This window comes from Grammomys surdaster, unplaced genomic scaffold (assembly GCF_004785775.1).
Source record: "Grammomys surdaster isolate TR1022 unplaced genomic scaffold, NIH_TR_1.0 204, whole genome shotgun sequence".
NCBI lineage: Eukaryota > Metazoa > Chordata > Mammalia > Rodentia > Muridae > Grammomys > Grammomys surdaster.
In genome coordinates, this window is record NW_021604649.1 from 1,514,327 (window position 1) to 1,536,660 (window position 22,334).

At 47.7% G+C, this 22,334-nt stretch overlaps 3 protein-coding genes and 1 long non-coding RNA gene across 7 annotated transcripts; 3 read left to right on the plus strand and 1 right to left on the minus strand.

Moving 5' to 3' along the window:
- Positions 1-320: 320 nt before the first annotated feature.
- Positions 321-9,950, plus strand: Slc35a2 (solute carrier family 35 member A2). The gene is made up of 5 exons (XM_028770808.1): positions 321-512; positions 1,843-2,025; positions 5,531-5,682; positions 7,571-8,304; positions 9,645-9,950. Exons 1-5 carry the CDS (start codon positions 422-424, stop codon positions 9,670-9,672), a joined length of 1,188 nt encoding a protein of 395 aa, XP_028626641.1. The 5' UTR covers positions 321-421; the 3' UTR covers positions 9,673-9,950.
- Positions 8,362-9,479, plus strand: LOC114624047. The gene is made up of 2 exons (XR_003711881.1): positions 8,362-8,851; positions 9,113-9,479. It is a non-coding gene; the product is annotated as an uncharacterized LOC114624047 (long non-coding RNA).
- A 30-nt stretch (positions 9,951-9,980) lies between the features above and the next one.
- Pqbp1 (polyglutamine binding protein 1) lies at positions 9,981-14,431 on the minus strand. Of its 4 annotated transcripts, none has more exons than XM_028770812.1 (7): positions 14,291-14,431; positions 13,774-13,859; positions 11,419-11,530; positions 11,126-11,238; positions 10,739-11,017; positions 10,486-10,549; positions 9,981-10,333 (listed from the first exon to the last, which is right to left on the minus strand). In XM_028770812.1, exons 2-7 carry the CDS (start codon positions 13,838-13,840, stop codon positions 10,177-10,179), a joined length of 792 nt encoding a protein of 263 aa, XP_028626645.1. In that variant the 5' UTR covers positions 13,841-13,859; positions 14,291-14,431; the 3' UTR covers positions 9,981-10,176. The 4 variants fall into 4 exon arrangements, with proteins under 4 accessions (XP_028626645.1, XP_028626642.1, XP_028626644.1 ...); XM_028770809.1 differs by having other exon boundaries at positions 13,774-13,866; XM_028770811.1 differs by lacking the exon at positions 14,291-14,431 and adding an exon at positions 13,978-14,162.
- A 121-nt stretch (positions 14,432-14,552) lies between these two features.
- Timm17b (translocase of inner mitochondrial membrane 17B) lies at positions 14,553-21,883 on the plus strand. The gene is made up of 6 exons (XM_028770823.1): positions 14,553-14,650; positions 16,263-16,362; positions 18,835-18,898; positions 21,101-21,229; positions 21,311-21,421; positions 21,519-21,883. The coding sequence occupies exons 1-6, from the start codon at positions 14,625-14,627 to the stop codon at positions 21,605-21,607; spliced, it is 519 nt and encodes a 172-aa protein (XP_028626656.1). The 5' UTR covers positions 14,553-14,624; the 3' UTR covers positions 21,608-21,883.
- Positions 21,884-22,334: the final 451 nt, after the last annotated feature.

Consider the following 22,334-nt stretch of genomic DNA (forward strand, 5'->3'; position numbering starts at 1 on the left):
ACGCGAGAAGGGTGGTGCTATCTGGGGTTTCCAATAAGAAGCCGAGATGGCGGAACAACGGAACCAATGAAACCATGGGGCTGTTAGGACAGGTGGTTATGGACAGTCGGGGTCAGTGAGGCGTGCGAACGAAAGATGGGGGCCTGGTCTACGGTCACGAGTGTGCAAATAAGGCCTACGTAAAGGCTGTGGGAGACGATCTGCGGCGCCCTTGCTCTCCTTTTTTTTTTTGCTGGAATCTGGGAACCCGAAACCACCATTTTAGAATCAAGCTGGGAACGGGCTAAGAGCACCTCCCTCCCGACGCCCCGCCCCCCGTCCCGGCTAATGCCCCGCCCCCACACCGGAGGTCCGGAAACGGACGTGATGGATACGGAAGTAGCCTGCTGTTGCCGAGGGGACGGGACGGGCAGATGCCAACATGGCAGCGGTTGGGGTTGGCGGTTCTACCGCTGCTGCCGGGACAGGGGCTGTGTCCGCGGGCGCGTTGGAACCTGGATCCGCTACAGCGGGTGAGGTAGCCTGAAGTAGAGGCGTTGGCTGGGCGGAGGTCGGAATTCTTGAGGGTGGAATGAACCTAGACTGAAGTGACAGCTCATCTCGTGAGAACGGACCTACGTGTTAATGTGTGCGTGCGTGGTGGGAAAAAGGAAGAGAGTGGACCATTGTATGTTGCGGGTAGGAATCGGTCATTCTGTGGGTGACTGGCTGGGGTCCTGGATTCGCAAATAAAGACCATTGTGAATGTGTGGGGAATTTCCTTTTGAGGAGGCTAAGAACATTGAGAATGTTCGGAAGTGGGGTGGTAATCTTTAATTGTAGAAGGGAGAGATGATTGTGGGGTGAGAGTTTTTCCTTATAGAAGGGAGATACGACTCTTAGGGTGGTGGCTCCTTCCTTATAAAGGGACCTTATAAATTGTCAGGGTGGGGCACATCCTTGTATGACTAGTGGATCCATTTTGAGCATGAAGCTGTCCTTCATTACGTGGGGAGAATGTTCTGGGGATGTTCCTTCCAAATGGAGACAGTTCTATTTGTGTTGAGGTGGGAGGGTTCCTTCCTTATAGGTCAGAAAGAACATTCTGAAGGTGCCAGGTGCTTCTGTATGGCAGAGAGCTCATTGTGAGTGTGGGTAGAACAAAGAATAATTCATTGGCGGGGAGGAAGGCATACAGCAGAGGGAGGACGGACCATATGCAGTAGGGAAGTATTTCCATATGTAATTAAAGGAATCAGACTATTGTGGTAATTATATGAGATGGAAAAGTAGAACAAACCTGAGGAGGTGAACATCTTAAGCAATTGTCGTTTTATTATGTTACAACATTATTTCATTTATGGGACAGTTCTGCAAGGAGAAACATTACTTCATAGAAAGCCTCAATTTGCGCATCCACAAAACAGACTTTTTCCTAGTACCTTCAGAAATCAAGTAATGTGAAGAATCCATGTCAATCCCTTAGTACAGTGATAGGCATGCTGTAAGTATTCAATAACTATGGGGACTGCTGTCCGAGAAAGAGTGGCTTCCCCCCAGAGGGAGAAGCAGCAAAGATGAGTGTCCAGAGCTTGCCCTGGTCATTTCCTCACACTAAGGGTTTCAGATTAAGAGCTAGTCAGACTGGGGCCCACTTCACCCTGTCTTGCCCCCCCCCACCACCACCATAAGCTGATGGTGTGGAAACAGATATAGCTCAGACTCTCATTGGGTCAGGATGTGCAGACAGAGGAAGTCCCAAGGGCCAGAAGGTTTTTTGATTGAGAAAAGAGGATTGAGGTGGGTGACCATACCCCAGCTTCTGACTCTATCCTTCCCCTATGTTCCTTCCACTCCCTGCAGCTCACCGGCGCCTCAAGTATATATCCTTAGCTGTGCTGGTGGTACAGAATGCCTCCCTCATCCTCAGCATCCGCTATGCTCGCACACTGCCTGGGGACCGCTTCTTTGCCACCACTGCTGTGGTCATGGCTGAAGTGCTCAAAGGTCTCACCTGTCTCCTGCTGCTCTTCGCACAAAAGAGGGGTATGAGTCACAAATGGGATGGTTGGTGGGACTCCCTAAGTTAAGTGTGTAAACACACCTGGACGGTTTGCTGGGCGAGTATAGTGGTGTGTCTGAAAACGCTTGGGGAGTATGTAAGCATCTAAGCTTCCTGGCCGCTGCAGCTGTGTGAAGTTGCATGCCCACTTGTATATTCCTTATGCCTGAGAACTACAGTAGTGAGATAGGCTGCCCACAGGCAACAGAAGACTCTTGCTCATTCAAAGATTTTAATGACAGCATGAAGATCGGGAGCTCAAGATAACAAGTTCAAGTTTAGCCTCGGCTACATGTGATTATCTCAAAAAAAAGAGAGAGAGAAACTTTGTAATATAGAGAACTCTCTCTCTCTCTCTCTCTCTCTCTCTCTCTCTCTCTCTCTCACACACACACACACACACACACACACTCAAAGAATAGTGAAATAGTAAAAATGTGCCTCTATCCATTATTCAGGTTGACAATTATCAGCTCTTGGTCACGCTGTCATCAAACCACATCCGTGGCTAACTGCTCACGGCTAATCTATATATCTTTTACATATCTGCACCTTTATAGAACCATTTGGGTATAGTGTTGTGCACTTTTTTTTTGTTTGTTTTTCGAGACAGGGTTTGTCTGTGTAGCCCGGGCTGTCCTGGAACTCACTCTGTAGACCAGGCTGGCCTCGAATTCATAAGGATCTGTCTGCCTCTGCCTCCCAAGTGCTGGGATTAAAGATTCACACCTCCCCTCATCCCCCCCCCCCCGTCACGCATTTGTAACTGCAGCTGTTCAACATGCTTCTGCAGAGGATCTGTTAATTCTATAAACTCAAGGTTATCTTGAGCAACATTTCAATGCTCCATTTGAAAACAAGAAGAGGTAAGCAGTAAGTAACTGAAAGGATACTGCCTAGAGTTAGGGGTGTGGCTCAATGACAGAGTGCTTGCCTAGCATGTATAAAGCTCTGGCTTTGATAGCCACCACCTCATAAACCAGTTATGATGAATCCCTATAATCTGAGACAGAAGAATCAGCAGTTCAAGGTCATCTTTGGCTACAAAATAAATTCAGGGACAGCCTGAACTATCTGGAATTCTATCTCAAAAACATATAATAAGAAATCATACATGGAAAAATAAATAAACCATAAAGTTGGGTGTGGTGGTTCAAACCTGAAAGTCTAGCACATGGGAGGCAGAAGGAACCTAAGTTCCTGGACTGAAGCAAGACCCAGGTTCAAAATAAAACAAAGAAAAATTCCCCAAAGCCACCAAAGGACAGAAAAAGCAAAGCCAGACCTGCAGGCCTGTAATCCTGGCTACCTGAGAAGCTGAGGCAGGAAAATCCTAAGTTCAACCCTAGACTAGTCAACTTTGTAAGACCCAGTCTCAAAAGAAAACATAGCATGGGTAAGATAGCTCAGCAGATAAAAGCTCTTGCCATGCCAGCCTGAGAACCTGAGCGTTATCTATCAGAGCCTGTGATGGATGGAGAGAAATTCACTTCAGCCTCTACATTGTCCTTTGACTTCCACACGTGCACCATGGGATGTGCATGCCCACTCTCACACACATGCATCACACAAACACAAAGTACTGGAAATGTAGCTCGACTATAGAGCACTTGCCTATCTTGTTCAGGGTTGTAGGTTCAATCCCATCTTGCACACGCACACACACACACCAGTACTGGCTGGGAAGATGGCTTCAAGTGTAAAATGCTTGCTGTACATGAGTGAGGATCTGGTTTAAGCTCAGAACCCTCATCAGCACCAGGCATGGCGGCATGCATCTAATCTGAGCTCATCTTTGTGAGTTCAGGGACAGGGAGATAGTGGACTGGCAGGTGATTGGGGACTGCTGGTCCTGTGGGCTCACTGACCAGCCAGTCTAGCTGAAAGATCCAGGCCTGTTGCAAACAAAAGGTGGAGCCAGGCAGTGATGGGTGATGGTGCATGCCTTTGATCCTAGCACTTGGGAAGCAGAGGCAGGCGGAGTACAGAGCTAGTTCTAGGACAGCCAGTGCTACCTTCAGAGAAACCTGTCTCAGAGAGAGAGAGAGAGAAGAAGGAGGAGGAGGAAGAAGAGGAGGAGGAAAAGGAAAGAAAAGGTGGAGAAAGTTGGAGCGGTGGCTCAGTAGGTAAGAGTGCAGTCTGCTCTTCTAGAGGCTGAATTCAGTTCCTAGTACCTCTACCACGTGGCCCACAACCACCTATAACTCCAGTTCCAGGGGCATCCAATACATCCGGTCTGTACAAGCACTGCTCACACATGTATTCAGACACATATATGCACATATTTTTTAAACCTTAAAAAACAAAATAAGGTAGGGCTTGAGAGATGATTCAACTGTTAAAAGCATTGGCGGCTGCTCTTCCAGAGGAGCCAGTTTGTGGCCAGCATCCACATGGTGGCTCACATTTGTAGCCCCAGTTCCAGGGGACCTGACATCCTCTTCCAGCCTCTTTGGGTGAGACACACATGTAGTACACAGTCATTCATGTACACATACATGTGTAAACTCATTTACATAAAAATAAAGCTTAAGATAGTGATAGCAAAGATGTCCAACATCAGCCTCTGTCTTCCATGTGTACCAGCCCAGGCTCCACAGAGAGACTCTTTTGCTTCTTAATGTATCTAGGACTGAGAAGAAAGATGTTTGGGTGAGAAATGGACCGTTAAGGACATAGGATGTGTAAAAGACTTATTCTGGATGTATATAACTCAGTGGTGTGTCAGGCCTTAGGTAAAACCACAAACAAGTCTAGAATCTTCCTTCTGTGTCACACCGTTCTAAGTACTTGGTGATTATTTCATTGTATACATATGTTTGTTCAGTGTCAGGAAGGTATGATGAACTAACTGTAGTTGATTAGCAAGTATGGTGGAATGCATTCATAGTTTTGTGACCATTAGTTTTCTTTTCTTACAGTGTTGGGGTAGAACCTGGGGGCACACATCTGTTAGGCAAGCACCCCAGCACTGAACTATATCTGCATTCCTTTTTGCAGTAAGTCGAGTATCACAAAGGCTTTTGTTTGCCGGGCAGTGGTGGCGCACGCCTTTAGTCTCAGCACTTGAGAGGCAGAGGCAGGTGGATTTCTGAGTTCGAGGCTAGCCTGGTCTACAGAGTGAGTTCCAGGACAGCCAGGGCTACACAGAGAAACCCTGTCTCGAAAAACCAAAACAAAACAAACAAAAGGCTTTTGTTTAAGAAGGCAAGGTCTTACTCATTAGGGCTGGCTATCCTGGAATTCAGTATGTAAAGAAGGCTGGCCTCAAACTACCAAAGATCCACCTGCCTCTGCCTCCTGAACGCTGGAATAAAAGGCTCACATCAACATGCCCAGCTCAGAGAGAGTTTTGGCATTGTTATACTGTAGGAGAAAGTGCAAGAGGAAGAGGGGAGCATCTTTTGGTGGTGGTGGAGGTTGAGACTGGGAGGTGGACAGAGGAGCCATGCCTGGTCCCCACCTTCAGCAGAGCCTCCTCCCACCTAGGTAATGTGAAGCACCTGGTCCTCTTCCTCCATGAAGCTGTCCTGGTACAATATGTGGACACACTCAAGCTCGCCGTGCCCTCTCTCATCTATACCTTGCAGAATAACCTCCAGTATGTTGCCATCACCAACCTGCCAGCTGCCACTTTCCAGGTGAGCCTCCAGCTTGGCATAGCCGCTGGGGATCTAGGAGACAAGGGGGGCAATAGATGGAAGGAGGGAGGCAGCCTGCAAAGAACAGGTACTATGTCACTTTCAGAATGGTCTTGGAACTCCCTTAAATTTGGTTTGTTTATGTGTCGAAACTGAAAAGAGAGATGCTTAGATAACTGAAAATATACCTGGGGCCAAACATGTTGGCATATACCTGCAAATCCAGTACTCAGGAGGCTGAAACAGAAGGACTTGGGGTTCAAAAACAGATTGGACTACAGAAAGAAACTGATTCTTGGGATTCAACAGTTAAGAACAGTGGCTGCTCTTCTACGGGAACCGGGTTTGATTCCCAGCACCCACATGGCGGCTCACAACCATCTGTAGCTCCATTCTCAGAGGATCTTTCCCTCCAAAGGCACTAGGCATGCATGTGATGCACAGACATCCATGTAAGCAAAACACCCATACATAAGTGGGCGGGGGTGGCCATATGCATTATCTCTGTATATTTTGAGTGTATATAATATATAAATAATATATAGATTAACGAAAGAAATCTTATCTCAAAGAAAAGAAAGAACTTCCTGGAAAGAGTCCTTGAATGCTTATTGATAAGTCTGAGGCATTTGTGGCTAGTCTTGTATTCATATGAGGTTGATTAAAGAGCCTAGACGCTAAGCCAGGTGTGGTGGCATGTGACTTTAGTCCCAGCACTCTGGGGAGGCAGAGGCAAGCAGATCTCTGTGAGTTTGAGGTCAGAGTTCCAGGATACCCAGGACTACACATAGAACCCCTGTCTTAAAAAACAAACAAATAAATACCTATGTGCTACAACAGGGTTGCCTGCATTGAAATCCCAGCACACATCTTTCAGGCTCAGGGATTTAGGGAACAGTCACTTGCCTTTCTGTGCCTTTATTTGCTTATCTTTTTTTATTTCATTTTGCTTCCTTTGAGACAGGGTCTCATGTAACCCAGGCTGGCCATGAACTTGTTATGTACCAGATGATGAACTCATCTGTGGTCCTCTGCCTCAACCTCTCAAGTGTTGGGGTTAGACGTATGTGGCACTGTGTCTTGTTTATGAGGCACTAGGGACTGACCTAAAGTTTGCTAAGCAAAACTACCAGCAAAACTCTATCTTCAGCTTTTATTTTTGTTTGTTTGTTTTTGGAGACAGGCTCTTGCTATGTGGGTCAGTCTGGCCTTGAACTTATGGTTTAACTCCTAAATGCTGTGATTTCAGTCATGTGCCACCATGCCTAGCTTTCTCATCAGTGAACTGCAGATTATAGTGGTGTACAGTTCCATAATAGCTGTAAAGGTTAAATGTACAAATCCCGATACCGTGCTCAGATGCGTGCTGGACACATACATCTGTGACTATGTTCCAGCTTTGTTATGGTTGTCATTTATATGAAGACTTTCCTTATCACAAAGCTTTATTTATTCATCACCTACTTGGAGGTGTTTTATATACACTAGCCTTATTTTACAGAGATGATGCCAGGTCTCAGGAGGGACAAGTGATTTGTCCTTATATAACCAAGGATGACTTTGAATTTCTGATCCTCCTGCTTCCATTTCCCAAGGGCTGGGATTACAGGTGTATGCCACTGTGCCTGGGTTATATGGTCCTGGGCATGGAACCTAGAAGTCTGTGTGTGCTATGTGAGGCCTTCACCAATTGAACTATATCCCTTAGTCATGTGGAAGGGTTAGCCTCAGGTTAGTCAGTGGTTAGTGGCTAGTTTGTTTTATTTTCATGTACCCCACTTTATCCTTTTCATCATTCCCAAAGGCCCACAATGGGTGCTGTCCCAACCCCCTTGCACTTTCTGGGAGTTGGAACCAGCCCTCAGTGCCTTTCACATGCAACTTGCAGGTGACATATCAGCTGAAGATCCTGACCACAGCACTGTTCTCTGTGCTCATGTTGAATCGCAGCCTCTCACGCCTGCAGTGGGCCTCTCTGCTGCTGCTCTTCACTGGTGTTGCCATTGTCCAGGCACAGCAAGCTGGTGGGAGTGGCCCACGGCCCCTGGATCAGAACCCAGGGGCAGGCTTAGCAGCCGTTGTGGCCTCCTGTCTCTCCTCAGGCTTCGCTGGTGTCTACTTTGAGAAGATCCTCAAAGGCAGCTCAGGTTCTGTGTGGCTGCGGAACCTCCAGCTCGGCCTCTTTGGCACAGCGTTGGGCTTGGTGGGGCTCTGGTGGGCTGAGGGCACTGCTGTTGCCAGCCAAGGCTTCTTCTTCGGGTACACGCCTGCTGTCTGGGGTGTAGTACTAAACCAAGCCTTCGGTGGGCTCCTGGTGGCTGTTGTTGTCAAATATGCTGACAACATCCTCAAGGGTTTTGCCACCTCCCTGTCCATTGTGTTGTCCACTGTTGCCTCCATTCGCCTCTTTGGCTTCCACCTGGACCCATTATTTGCCCTGGGCGCTGGGCTCGTCATTGGTGCCGTCTACCTCTACAGCCTTCCCCGAGGTGCAGTCAAAGCCTCTGCCTCTGCCTCAGCCTCTGCCTCTGGGCCCTGCATTCACCAGCAGCCTCCTGGGCAGCCACCCCCACCACAGCTGTCTTCTCGAGGAGAACTCATCACGGAGCCCTTTCTGCCAAAGTCAGTGCTGGTGAAGTGAGAACTGCTGCTGGGTTGGGGGGGAACAGGGCAGGGTGTTGGGTTGGAGGGGGTTGGGATTCTGCAGGTCCAAAGTTGTTGCCAGGGCCTGACTCTTCTTGTGGGGTTGGAGGGTTTTTTTCTCCCATACTTCTAGAGGGATATGGAAGTAAGGTTGAATGTCACATGAACGCTCCTTGATAGATGGACTCCCCTCTCCTGGAAGAGCTTTTCAGAGCTGCTTCCTCTGCCTCGGGCTAACCTCTTTGGGAACAGGGTTAGGGTACTGCTATTCCAGGCCTTTCCCCCACGACCCTCTGCTGGAGATGTCCTGTCTCACATGCCTGGGACAGTTCATCTCAGCCATCCTGCAGACTGGACAAAAGCCCTGCGGCTCTCCAGTAACGACTAATGACTACTCGTGGGGTTCCATTTGCTATTGTATGAGGCCTTCTCTCCTGCACCATCACCCTGGATCATGACAGCAGCTTGGTCTCTGATGTGGCTTTGGGGCAGTTTCCCTGCTACAGAGAAGATCAATCAGCCTGTTGTAAGTGCCCAGAACCAGGAGAGAGGCACAAGCTGACAATTTCCAATCAGCTCATCTTGGGGAGGGGGCAATAAGTGTCATTTGCTTTCCAATCATTTGGGGATTTGTGATATAATCAGATCCATGATCCAGAGTGTTGGGAAAATGGGGAGGGGAGGTCCTTGAAGTGGCTGCATCTCGTGTAATTGAAGAGACAGGCAAAGGATGATCTTCAGAAACATCCAGAACGGAAAACTAAAGCTGCCAATCCTACTCTTGCAGCTCCATTGGCCGTTTAAAAACACCCTGATTTCATGGTGGGTGTCAGAATTGATGAAACATGGAACCTGCACCCCTGCACTCCCCAAAGCTTATTAACTCCTTCACTGTATCCCAGATGTGTGTGTGTATGTGTGTGTGTGTGTGTGTGTGTGTGTGCACTCGCGTGTGGCTGTGTGTGGATGTGTGCACGCACGCGTAAGTGCACACATGGCAGGTGCCTGGGCTGTCTTCGCTATATGTAAATAGGGCCACTGGATCTTTATTTTTGATTAATTTGTTCTGATTTTTTTTGGTTTGTTTTTTAAGGAACTGTAATGAACAAATGTCAGGATACCCAATGCCAAATAAAGATGATGTATTTATTTAGTCCACGTGTAGCTCTCTGACCCAGGGGCCTGCTCTCTCCACTTAAGCACCATTACTAACTCGTGACTACTAGCATACTACCAGCCACCCTCGCTTGCTCAGGCAACCTGCCCAGCAGCCCACCCCAGCTTTCTGTGTTTCTCTTTCCTTCCCATTTTCTCCACAGGTTGCTCACCAAGGTGAAGGGGTCGTAGCTGCTGGAACGGAAGATGCTGGCCTGCCTTCGTTCTCCCTTCTTGCCCTGGCCCAGCTGGGACTAAACTCTTATCAGTATTAGGGGTTAGGTGAGGTAGACATGGGAGCTCCTTGTCCCCACCCCCTCCCGCCCCCACATAGGGCTGACATGACTAACCTCTGTTAATGGGTCCACCTCAGCTCCTGCTACCTTTACAGTATTTCTTAGGTGAGTTTCTGCAAATAAAATGTGTTTTGCACCTTGTGAGACTGGGTTGGAAAGCCTGGAAAGAATGAAGACAGACAGGAAGCACTCAAGCCTCATGGATATGTTCCACACAAAACCAAAAAGCTTTTATTAAACAACACCAAGAGCTGGCTGTTTATAAACAACACCAAGGGGGCTGGGAGTGTAGCTCACTGGTGGAATAATTATTCAGCATGTAGAAGCCATGGCTCCTATCCCAGAGCCACAAGGAAGAAACACAGAAATGCAAACTGCCACAGCCACAGGGAACAAAGATTCAGTCCTGCTGTTTGGTTCGGGAAGCTTCTGCATTGGCTCGAAGCACAGCCCCTGGAGAAGGGTATGGGCGTTGCTGGAAGAGGGGCCCAGCTGCTGTGGTGTCAGCCCCTGTCTTGGCCTCATTCCTCTTGGGGAGTCCTGTTGACCATGTGCCCCTGGAGACAATAGAGAATTAGAGTACAGCAAAAGGGTGCAGTGGGCGTCCCTTAACTACCCAAGATTAAAGCATGGGAAGAGACAAAAGAGAAAGGTACTATGTACAGGCATGGTGGCGATCCTGAAACAGACTGCCAAAGGTTTCACTTACCGGGGTGCATCTGAGTATGAGCTGGGGTCCATGGGGTCTAATTCTTCATCTTTCCGGCTCGTTGCTATAGAAATAAGTAGCAGGATAAGTTCTTCATTTGAGACCCAAGAAACCCCTCCTCATAGGAAGCAGTATTACCACTGGCTACCATGGCCCACAGCACCCTTCAGAAGCCCAAGTTTAGGCATGAACTAGACATTCTGTGCCCCGGTACCTCACTTGACTCATCTAAGTCCCAAACTGCTGTGCTTACCTTTCTTGTTCTTGGGGTAAGGAGCCAGTTCCTCTCTGCGATGGTGGCGCCGGTCTTTGCCCTCTTCCCGGTCTGCTTTGTCAAATGCCCGCTCCCGTTCTCTGTCCCGATCTCTCTCTCTGTCCACTTTGTCATAGTTCCGCTCTCGTTCTCGGTCAGACTTCTCGTGGTTTCGGTCTGCCTTCTCATGGCTTCTGTCTGGCTTCTCGTGATTACGATCTGCCTTCTCATGATTTCTGTCCACCTTTTCAAGATTCCGGTCCGACTTGTCCTCAGCATCTATGGTAATACACAAGTCCTGAAGCCCCTCTCTTACACATATGGTCTCTTCAGCCTCTCTCCGAGACTGCAAGAATCACTAAAACATCCCTGCATTTGCCAACTCACCTGCATTACTGTTCCTGAGTTTCTTGGCAGATTTGCTAACGACAAAGTTAGGATCATGTGGTGAGAGCCAGGACACGAGGTCTGTTTCCACATTCCAATAGTAAGGGAGTCCACTGTGGGCAGTGAGAGGGACGGGAGTGTCAGCTCAGATGTCCCTTATACCATGTCTCCTCAACCTGTGCCCAGATCTTCATGGTCCCACATGCAGATCTCTTCCCTCTCGACCCACAATATGAGAAAGCACAGGAAGGGCAAAACCAGCTGTCCCTCCCACCTCATGTTGGTAGGCTCACCAAGAAGGGTCAAACACTTTGTACCAGCTCGGTGGCAGACCCTCTATTCGGGTGGCCTCATAGTCAACAGGATCATCATCATAGTCTTCAGCAATAATCTCTTCCTCTGGTTCTGGAAGAATGAGGAAGGAGAAAAGCAGTTTAATTACCCAATAGTGGTGATGGGGGTTTCTTCTCCTATTCTCAGGCTTTGGAGACATGACTGACCACTTGCATCTACACCACCGTGCAGGGAAGACACAGAAGCATGTGCTCAGAGTTGATAATCTTCAAAAATTTAACAGCCAATCAATTCCTGAGTTCAGATGCTATGTGGTGTTGTGTTATCCCAACCTATTTCAATGAAATGGGTTGGAACAGCAGGGAGTTTGCCTAAAATAACATCTAATCTATCCATCTTCCAAACTGCGATGGTTTTCTGACTCATATATATTGGACAGCAAGGAATTCATCTAACTAGTGCTCGGAATCTAGTCCTTGGGGCTGATATACAGCAAGTCTGCCTGCAGCAGACATCTAGTAATGGTAGAATAAAGATGGTATCTATTATCAGCCCAGTGCCCGGCAATCAGTAAGCCCATAATCAGTAATACCGAGAGATTTCATCCCTGAGTATAATTAACAGTAAAATGCATGTGCCCGCAGCATCATAGTGACACCAAAAGAAATGTCAGGTATGATTGTCCATATTGCTAATAAAATAAACCCTATCAGCAGTGGGCTCAGTACTCAAAAGATTTAAAAGAAACACTAATGATACGGGGGTTTGCCTGAAACCCTGGATTCATATCCTAACACCACCAAGAAGACAACTGTCAATGTTCATTATTCGCACTACTAGACACAAAGTCTAAGTCTGGCACAAAGTAGTCTTGTAATAGATGTCAGTTGCCGGGCGGTGGTGGCGCACGCCTTTAATCCCAGCACTTGGGAGGCAGAGACAGGCGGATTTCTGAGTTCGAGGCCAGCCTGGTCTACAGAGTGAGTTCCAGGACAGCGAGGACTACACAGAGAAATCCTGTCTCGAAAAACCAAAAAAAAAAAAAAAAAAAAAAAATAGATGTCAGTTATCCATACACTAATATGACGTACTTTCCAGTGCCTAGCACACCATATAGGTCAAAACTCATGTCCCATTTTATTACTATTGACAATAATGTGTAATTAGCAGCTAGTAATACAGTAAATCTAACTGACAGATAATCGTTCTTGACTGTTAGCATATCATATGTGCCAGGCACTTAGGCAGCTCAAATAAATGTTAATAGGTTACGATGCCCATCACCAAAGTACCTCTGCTGAGTTAAACCATAGAGCATCAACACCTTGTCACTGTATTTGACACATAGGAGACTGCAGGTTATATCAGGTGTCATTTTTATTAAATAAATACTGGCCTGGTATGGTAGTGCACACCCTTTAATCCTAGCATTGGGGAGGCAGAGCCAGGCAGATTTCTGTGAATTCAAAGCCAGCCTGATCTACACAATGGCCTGCCAGAACTACGGTGAGACCATGTCTCAAGCATTAATTAGTTAAATACCATGCAGCCATGGATTTATTTTAGTTATTTTCTTTTTCTTTCTTTCTTTTTTTTTGGGGGGGGGGGGGTTCGAGACAGGGTTTCTCTGTGTAGCCCTGGCTGTCCTGGAACTCACTCTGTAGACCAGGCTAGCCTCAAACTCTCAAACTCAGAAATCCACCAGCCTCTGCCTCCCAAGCGCTGGGATTAAAGGCGTGCACCACCACCGCCCGGCATTATTTTCTGATACACACACACACACACACACACACACACACACACGCCATGCTGGGATTACAGATGAATGCCACCACACTTAGCTTTATTTTCTGAAGACTGGGTCTTGCCAAATTGCCATGTCTGGCCTTGACCTCCTGGGCTCAAGCCATGTTTGTAGCCCAGCCTCCTTAGGAGCTGAGACTATTTGTACCCGCCGCTGTGCCCACTTGATTCATGAATTAAAGTAAGTCTATCCTTCCAGCCTTACACTTCACACAGTACCTACCAACCACGAAGGCGTAATGGAGACCAGAAAATTATACTGACAATGAGATGCCTGCCAGGCCATGCAAGAAATCAAGTATCAAAACCAAGGCGCCTGTCAAGGAGATAGACTTCAATAATAGAGCTTTGGCCTGACCCCAGCCGTACGGGGGGGGGGGTTGGGGGGAGGAGGTGTGCACGCTTGGGCTGCAGAAGATGGCAGAGCACTTACTTTGCATGCACCTTGATTCGACGGGGGTGGGAGGGGGCGGAGAACAGGGTGGAATAAAGAATAGAATAACAGAACGTCCGTTAACACTGGCACATGCATCTGCTTTTAGTTTTCTCACCCGGCTCCAGATGTTTGAGGATGCCCCTCTTCGCCAAGCGGGTCTGCAGCGCAACAGGGAGCGGCATAGTGGGTTGCTGACCAGACCTAGAAACTGACAAGACAGTACTGAAGGACAGACCCGTTGAACATTTCAATTTGGATATCCAGTAACCATGCACCACCCTACTGCGTGTGCTCATTTGACCCCACCACCACCACCTACCTAACTGCACTAGTAGCTGGAAGAGCACAACAACACTGCGTGCTAAAAGATGAAAGAGATACGGAGCAGTGCACCAGAACTCTACGGACCCAGGTACTGGAGACCGGATGGACCAAAGACCCAGTTCCTCTCTAGACCATGGCTCCACCCATCGCCCAAGGGACCAAGTGCCACACACCCGCAACCCAGAAATGGGATCACCCAACGTTCCTCAAAGTCCGCACGGTGGGCAGAACCAAGGCGCTAGGATGGGGGAGATAAAAATGCCAACGCCATCTCCAGCTTTAAAAGGAAGCTCACACCCCAGCCTTACCAGTACAACTGCGCAGTTAGTCAAAGCCGGTCACCTTGCCCTCCTCTCCCTCGTTGTCACAACGCTTACCAATACCGATGGGGTCCTGTTTTAAAGCCCAACACGCTCCTGAACTCTCCCCAGCTACAATTAACTGGTCGACTCATGAGCTTACAGGGAACGGATGTGGCCCGCTTGGCTAGCCAATAAGAGCACGCCATTGCCCTGACGTAGGCAGCGAAAAACCAATTGTTTCCTTGGTCTACGCACGGCGCCTTAGCGCTTGTGGGCGTTTCGGAGTGGGGGGGAGTGTCTCGCCCGCGCGACCGACTGCTCCAGGCCGGACGCTGGCGCCATGGAAGAGTACGCTCGCGAACCTTGGTACGGCGATGGCACAGGCTTCAGGACAGTCCGCGCGACGCTCAGGCGGACCATGGGAGGCGGGCGGGGAAGGCAGGGGCTGCAATGTTAAGTCCCTGACGCAGGAGGCTTGGAAACTTCACTGCCTCAACGCATCCGGCAATGGTTCCTCCCACTCGGACTTCGTCAGAAAACCGCCACAGTGGAGTGTCCCAGTATGTGCGGTGTGGGACAAACTACAGCACTGTTGCCCTGGCTCTTCTCCTAGACCCTATCTTTTGTGCCAAAAGTGAAACGTTGAGCAGATCCATTCCGATGGCGAGGGAGGAGAGGCGCGAGGCCAATATCCACGGGGTTTCCTCGCGTGGCTTTTCCCAGGCTGGTTTTTTACATCGGATAGGGCATGTGTGAACCCACTGTGGGCTAAGAGATGGGACCTGGGTCTTCTGCACGGTCTTTTGATTTTTCCGTTTTAGGTTTTAAAAGGACACAAGGCACAGGGCTTCCTTGGACATGTTTGTTTTGTGTGTGTGTGTGTGTGTGTGTGTGTGTGTGTGTGTGTGTGTTGGAGAACCGAGTGTCAGCCACCCTGTTTATATTTTACTTAAGTAACATTAGCTAGTTAATACTTTTGAAGTCTGACAAGACAACTCTTTATACTGATTTTTGATAGTAACAAAAACCATTTTGTTTTTGGCTTCTGGATCTAGGATTTGAGGGACTTCAGCTATCCAGCTAGAACTCTGTCAAAGTACTGTATTGTCAGAAAGAGTCTTAGGGGCTAGAAGTATATCGCTCAGTGGTAGAGCAGTTGATTTAAGCAAGGGCGCCGTTCCTAGATTCCAAAGCCATTTTTGATTTTGATTTTTGATTGTAACAAAAACAGATTGATTAATGCTTGTTTGTCAAGAGCAAGGTTATGTGGCTATGGAAGGCTATGTGGTAACACACCTCCCCATCTCAAAAATTTTTTTCTCGTTTTTGTTCCACAGATAGATTTACAAACCTTTTCTTCTTTTCTTCTTCTTTTCTTCTTCTTCTTCTTCTTCTTTTTTTTTTTTTTTTTGGTTTTTCGAGACAGGATTTCTCTGTGTAGCCCTGGCTGTCCTGGAACTCACTCTGTAGACCAGGTTAGTCTCAAACTTTGAAATCTGCCTGCCTCTACCTCCCAAGTGCTGGGATTAAAGGCGTGTGCCACCACCACCCAGCTACAAACCTTTTCTTTTAGGTTTTGTATGTTTGTTTTGAGACAGAGTCTTACTATAGAGCCCTGGCTGGCCTAGAACTGAATAAACCAGGCTGACCTCAAACACACAGATCTACCCACCTCTGCCTCTGGAGTGCTGGTAGGAAAGGCATGTGCCACAACACCCAGCGCACAAACTTTGTTTGTAGGACAGGGTCTCCATTTATATAGCCCAGGTTGGACTCCAAACTCATGATCTTCTAAGTGTTGATTACAGGTATGCAGAACCACATCTGGCTTTCCTCTGGCTTTATGGGGAGTGTAAAACGTGTCAGAAGTAATTTGTTGTTATCTGAGGTACTCTGTATCAGTCATGAGCTTCCCAGTTTGGTTCTCCAAGCAGAGAAGGGTCTCACATTAACCCGATCTTTTCCTTCCTGCTTGCAGCCCATGGCGAATTGTGGATGATTGCGGTGGAGCTTTCACCATGGGTGTCATTGGTGGTGGCGTGTTCCAGGCTATCAAGGGCTTCCGAAATGCCCCTGTTGTGAGTTGGGCCTCCCCTCAGTGGTGTGGGAATCTGCAGGCTTGCTGGCATACAGTACTGCTCTGAGCATACTAAACATTCTGTCGATTGTTCACCTACTGTGTGCTGGGCCTGGCTTCTCGATTTAGGATTTGAAGAACTCTGTTCTTCATCTATCCAGCTAGAACTCTGGAAATACTGTACTGTCGTTAACAGTCTTAGGGGCTAAAGGTATATAGCTCAGTGGTAGAGCAAGGGGGGGGGTGTCCTGGGTTCCATTCTTAGCATCAAAATAAAAAAATGCTTACTATAAAATTGTAAATGTGTATATGACATAGATTTTACCTCAAGACAGTCTTTGGGTTAAAATTCTCTACATATGGGTGGTGGTAGCCTTTAATCTCAGCCCTCAGGAGATAGAGGCAGTCAGATCAGTGAGTTGAGGCCAGCCTGGTCTACAGAGTAAATACTGGGACAACCAGGGCTACATAGAAAAACCCTGTCTCCAAAAAAAAAAAAATCCTCTATACAGGAAAATGACAGGAGTTTGACAGAAAGAACAACCTTTAAGTTGAAGGGAGAATAATATCAGTTTACCTTTCTTTCTGAAGATAGAAGGCTCAGTGGATTTAGCTTCGCAAGCATAAGGACCCAAGTTTGATTCCCCAACTCCTATGTAAGCATACCAGGCTTGCTTGCTTGTGCCTATAAGCCCAGTGGTGGAAGTGATGGGACACAAGACAGACATAGCCCAAGAGCTTGCTGGCCAGTCAGCCTAGCTGGAAGTTGGTTCAGAGAGATTCTCTGATCTCCCCATGTTCACACACCCACCCAGTCATGTGTATATACCACACAGACACACACAAAGCATTTTCTGTAGCACAGGTTGGCACAGAACTTCAAATCCTCCTATCTCAGCTTTCCAAGTACTGGGATTACAGGCATCTGGCAACATGCCTGGTTCTGTAACCTTTCTGTGTACTCTGAGCCTCCGTCAGCTCCTGGAACTCTCTTTCCTGGGTCTTTGTCCGTAGCTCTCATTCTTGAGTCTTCACCCATATTGTACCCTCCTGACTTTTTTTTTCTGCTGTAAGGAATAGAGACTGGTGCCTCCATCCTCCCATCCTGCAGGCTAAGAATGTACTCTGTTGCCAAGCTGCAGCCTCAGGTGCCTTCCAATGCTCCTTCTCTAATAAAGCTTTGCTTCCCTCTGCTCGCCGTCAGTCTTCATTTATTCTGTTTCCTCTAGGGTGGTGATTCTCTTTTTTTTTTTTTTTTGAGACAGGGTATCTCTGTGTAGCCCTGGCTGTTCTGGAATTCACTCTGTAGACCAGGCTGGCCTTGAACTCAGAAATCCACCTGCCTCTGCCTCCCAAGTGCTGGGATTAAAGGTGTGTACCACCACTGCCTGACTAGGGTGGTGATTCTTAACCTTCCTTTTTCTTTCATTTATTTATTTATTCACCTATTTATTTGGGTTTTTTATTCGCTTTACATACCACTCACTGCCCTCCCTGTCACCCCCTCCCATAATCCTTGTATCCCCCCCATTCTGGCACTTCAAGTCTGTGACGCTAGACACTTCCTCTCCCACTGAGGCCAGACAAGGCAGCCCAGCTAGAAGAGCATATTCCACAGACAGGCAACAGCTTTTGGGATAGTCCCCACTCGGTCGTTTGGGACCCATTTTTTGAATCATGATTTCTCTGTGTAGTCCTGGCTATCCTGGAACTACCTCTGTAGACCAGACCGGCCTCAAACTCACAGCAGTCTGTCTGCCTCTGCCTCCCGAGTGCTAGGATTGAAGGCGTGCGCCACCACGGTTCTCAACCTAATTAAAGGGTTCAAGTTTTGCGACTCTTTAATACAGTTAGATCCTCCTGTGGTGGTGACCCCCAACCATAAAATTATTTCATTGCTGCTACATAAAAGTTCATGTAATTTTGCTACTGTTATGAAACATAATGTAAATATTTGTGTTTTCCGGTGGTCTTGGCGACCCCTGTGAAAGGGTCAGTCCACCAAAAGTCAGAAGCCATGAATAGAGAACCAGCGCTCTAGATTGCATTTTGCTGGCTGAGGCTGTCTTACTTGCTAAGGTTCTGTCTCTGCCACTATGGTGTGCACTCCCTCTGAGAGGGCAGGGACCTTGTTCCTTGTTGTACCCCTGAAGCCAGCCTGGCGTGTGGCACCTGCTCATTGTCTATTGAATGAGTGAAGAAGTTAAACAGCAACCTCCCTCTGTGAATATCTTTGTTGGATTTACGCTCCATCCTCCTGGGTCTTTGGCTGTTGCTCTGCATCTCATAGCTTTCCCACGCCTTCTTCTTTGTTGCAGTGCTGGGCATAGAAGAACCCTGAGCCTTGCTCGATATGGGCATGTGCTCTACCACTGAGGACCCCAGCACCCCTTCCTTCTTATAAAGCCTAGCAACCCTGCCTGCCAGTGAGTGCTCTTACCCCTATCCTAACACCTCTCCTTGCTTTCTTCAGGGAATTCGACACCGGTTCAGAGGTAGTGTCAATGCTGTGAGGATCCGAGCACCCCAGATTGGAGGTGAGATTGGGAACCATAAAGACGTGTTAGGAACTTTGAGGGTAGATGATCCTTTTGAGGCTACACTGTACAGGTCCAGATTCTAACTCAAAGTCTGACCACAACTTCTCATCATCGTGACAGTCCCAGCAGTTTAATGTAAAAGGACACAATTATGTATTCTACGGTTGATTTATTTTTGAGACAGGGTTTCTCTGTGTAGCCCTGGCTGTCCTGGAACTCAACTCTGTAGACCAGGGTGGCCTCACAGAAATTCTTCTACCCTACCGCCTTGCCTCTACCTCTTCCTTCCAAGTACTGGGATTAAAGGGGTACACTACCAAGCCTGGGGTCTTCCGCAATTTAAATCCAGATCCTGGCTCTTCCCTGTTAGGTGACTTGATGCTAGTAGCAGTCTTCCTCCAAACCTCATCTGATAATGACAGCATTATCACTCAATTGGCAGTTTTAAAATGAGTTCACATGGTGCTTACTAACTGCCAGTTTCTATGCTAAGCCCTTCGATCATATTAAGTAAAAGTTGCAGAAGTCAGCTAACACAGACTACCTCAAATAAATACTAGAACGTAGTAAACACACAGTAAACATTTTAACCACAGGTTAAGTATTCCTATCCAAAATGCTTGAGACCAGAAATGTTTCCCATGTCAGAGGCTTTTGGATTTTACAGTACTTGCATATACATAATGAGACATTTTAGGAATGAAACCCAACTCTAAACACAAAATTGTGTTTTGTATACAGCTTATTTATGTATCTTGAGCATCTTTCTCTTTTTGAAACAGGGCTCACTCTATAGCCCATGCTGGCCTCAAACACAATCCTGCCTCAGTCTCTCAAGTATTACGATGACAGATGTAAGCCATACTCAGCTCTTTTTTAAAACTATTAACTTATTTTGAGATACCAGGGATTGGACCTGCTGTCTCCAGCATGTTAGGCAAGTACTTACTGTAGCATCGGTTTTATATCTAGCCTAAGTGTTATTTTAAACTCTATACACACACACACACACACACACACACACACACACACACACACACACAATATATTTCTTGTTTTATAGTAGGGATGGATTGACCATACTAGACAAGTACTCTGCCCCTAAAACAGATTCCTAACACTGTATTTTTTTATTAAGAGATGGAGTTGAGACTGGGAATGTAGTTTAGTTCATAGAGTACTTACCTAGCAGCACACTAGTTAAGTGCATAAAAACTGGGTATGGTAGTGCCCACTTGTTACCTTGGCATTTGAGCTGTGGAGGCCAATGAATCAGAACTTCAAGGTTATCCTTGGCTACATAGCAAGTTTGAGTGCAGCCTTGACTTCGTGAGAGATGGGAGTGTCAGGATGTGGCCCAGTGGTAAAGCACTTAACTAACGTGTGCAACCCTGAGGTCCATCCCTACCACTAAGAAAACAAAAGTGCCTGCTGTAGTTCCTCAGCCTCCTGTGTAGCTGGGGCTGCCGGTACGTACCAGCACAGCAGCCGATTTTATAACATGTTTGCCTCTGTTGCGTGTTTTACTGTTTCATGTCACATGAGGTTAGCTATGGAATTCTGCCTCTGGTTTCATAACCATGCTCTAAAAGTTGTAGCTTTTGAAGCCCTTTGGATTTCTAGATTATGAGTGTTTAATATATATTTTGTTCTGGCTTTCCTGCCCTGTTTTCCTTCTTCTTGAAATCAAAACCAGAATTCCAGGTCGACGTGGTATTTACAGGGTGAAGGTTGCTGCATTAAAAGCTGTATGAAACATTAATCTGCCTGTATCCATTTCCCAAATAAAGTGAGGATTTTGATGATAATAACTACAGCCTCAATTACACATGGAGCCCTTCACAGTGGGAAAGATGGACTGTCCATAGCAGTCTGACACCTGCTTCTCTATCTGTACTTTCTTCCTTCTTGTATTTGGTGCTAAGGTTGTGACCCATGGCTTCCATCCTAAGTTAGTCTCCCAGCCCACTTCCCGTTTTGGAGACAGGGCTCCACTGTATAACTCTTTGCAGTCCTGAGCTTTTTCTAGTTGTGTTTATTTGTTTAGTGGGGGGATCACCCTAGGCAAGCACTCTACTACAGAGCCACATCTCCTGTCCTAGCACTCTTTCTTGGCTAGTCTTCAGATCTTGGAAGTTTCCAGATGTTAAGCTACGTAGAGTCTCAGAATGTCTGATTCGGACCCTGTTCCCCCTACAGGTAGCTTTGCAGTGTGGGGAGGCCTGTTTTCCACCATCGACTGTGGCCTGGTCCGGCTGCGGGGCAAAGAAGACCCCTGGAACTCCATCACCAGTGGAGCATTGACTGGAGCCGTGCTGGCTGCACGTAGTGAGTGCCTCCAGCCCTGAATCCCAGTCCTTGCCCTGTTCTGCCTGCCCTTCCTCAGCTGTGTCTCTTTCTGCCTCCCAGGTGGTCCACTGGCTATGGTAGGCTCTGCGATGATGGGGGGCATCCTGTTGGCCCTCATTGAGGGCGTTGGCATCCTTCTCACTCGCTATACTGCCCAGCAGTTCCGCAATGGTGAGGACCTGGTGGGCAATGGTCAGGGAGAGTCAGGAAGCCCTTGACAGCCTTCTCCACGCTTCCTCACCTCATTACTTCATTCTCCCCTCTCCAGCACCCCCATTCTTGGAGGACCCCAGCCAGCTAACCCCTAAAGAGGGAGCTCCGGCCCCAGGTTATCCCAACTACCAACAGTACCACTGAGGAAACCGCTGCCTACCCCTGCCACCGTGGGAGCTGCTCCTCAGTTCCCTCCCGGATGATCTACCTCCAAGGGAGGACTGGCTCCTACATAGCCCTGAGACCTTCACAGAGGGCCTCTATTCTACTCTCTTGTTTTGTGGTAGGGGTGGGGGCACCCCACAGCAGCCTTGTCACATGGGTCCCCTTGTTGTGTCTCAGGGCATCCCAGCTTCACACATGTAACAATTCCCTAACCCCAGATCCCTCGTGTGGCACCCTGATGAATGTTTAAAGCCAGTTTTGAAATGTCTGTGTATGTCCGCCTTCAGTCACCCAGATGACCCTGTCCTCAGGAGAAGGGGCTTAGAAAGTCTAGGTCTCAAAGCCCCACGATGAATGGGTTCTAAGGATTTTTTTTTCAGGGGGGTGGGAGAAAGAAGTAGGGCCTCACTGTGTTGTCTAAACTAGACTTGAACTTGTTTGATGCTACTACACCCAAGGTTTACAGAGTAAATGAGCAAGGGAGATAAAAGTCACGAAGATGAACTGGGCGCATGCATAAATGTGCTTAGGGCCTACACATGCATCCAGCAAGCAGGGAAGAAGCTCGGGAGGTCAGGGATTGCTGGGTGCTTGTGTATGCCGTGCAGACCTACTCCAAACCCTCCTTGTACAAGCTCTCCTTGGAGAGGATGGGAAACTAGCTTGGTAAGAAAAGCCTTTGCCCTAGGTGTGGTGGTGCACACAT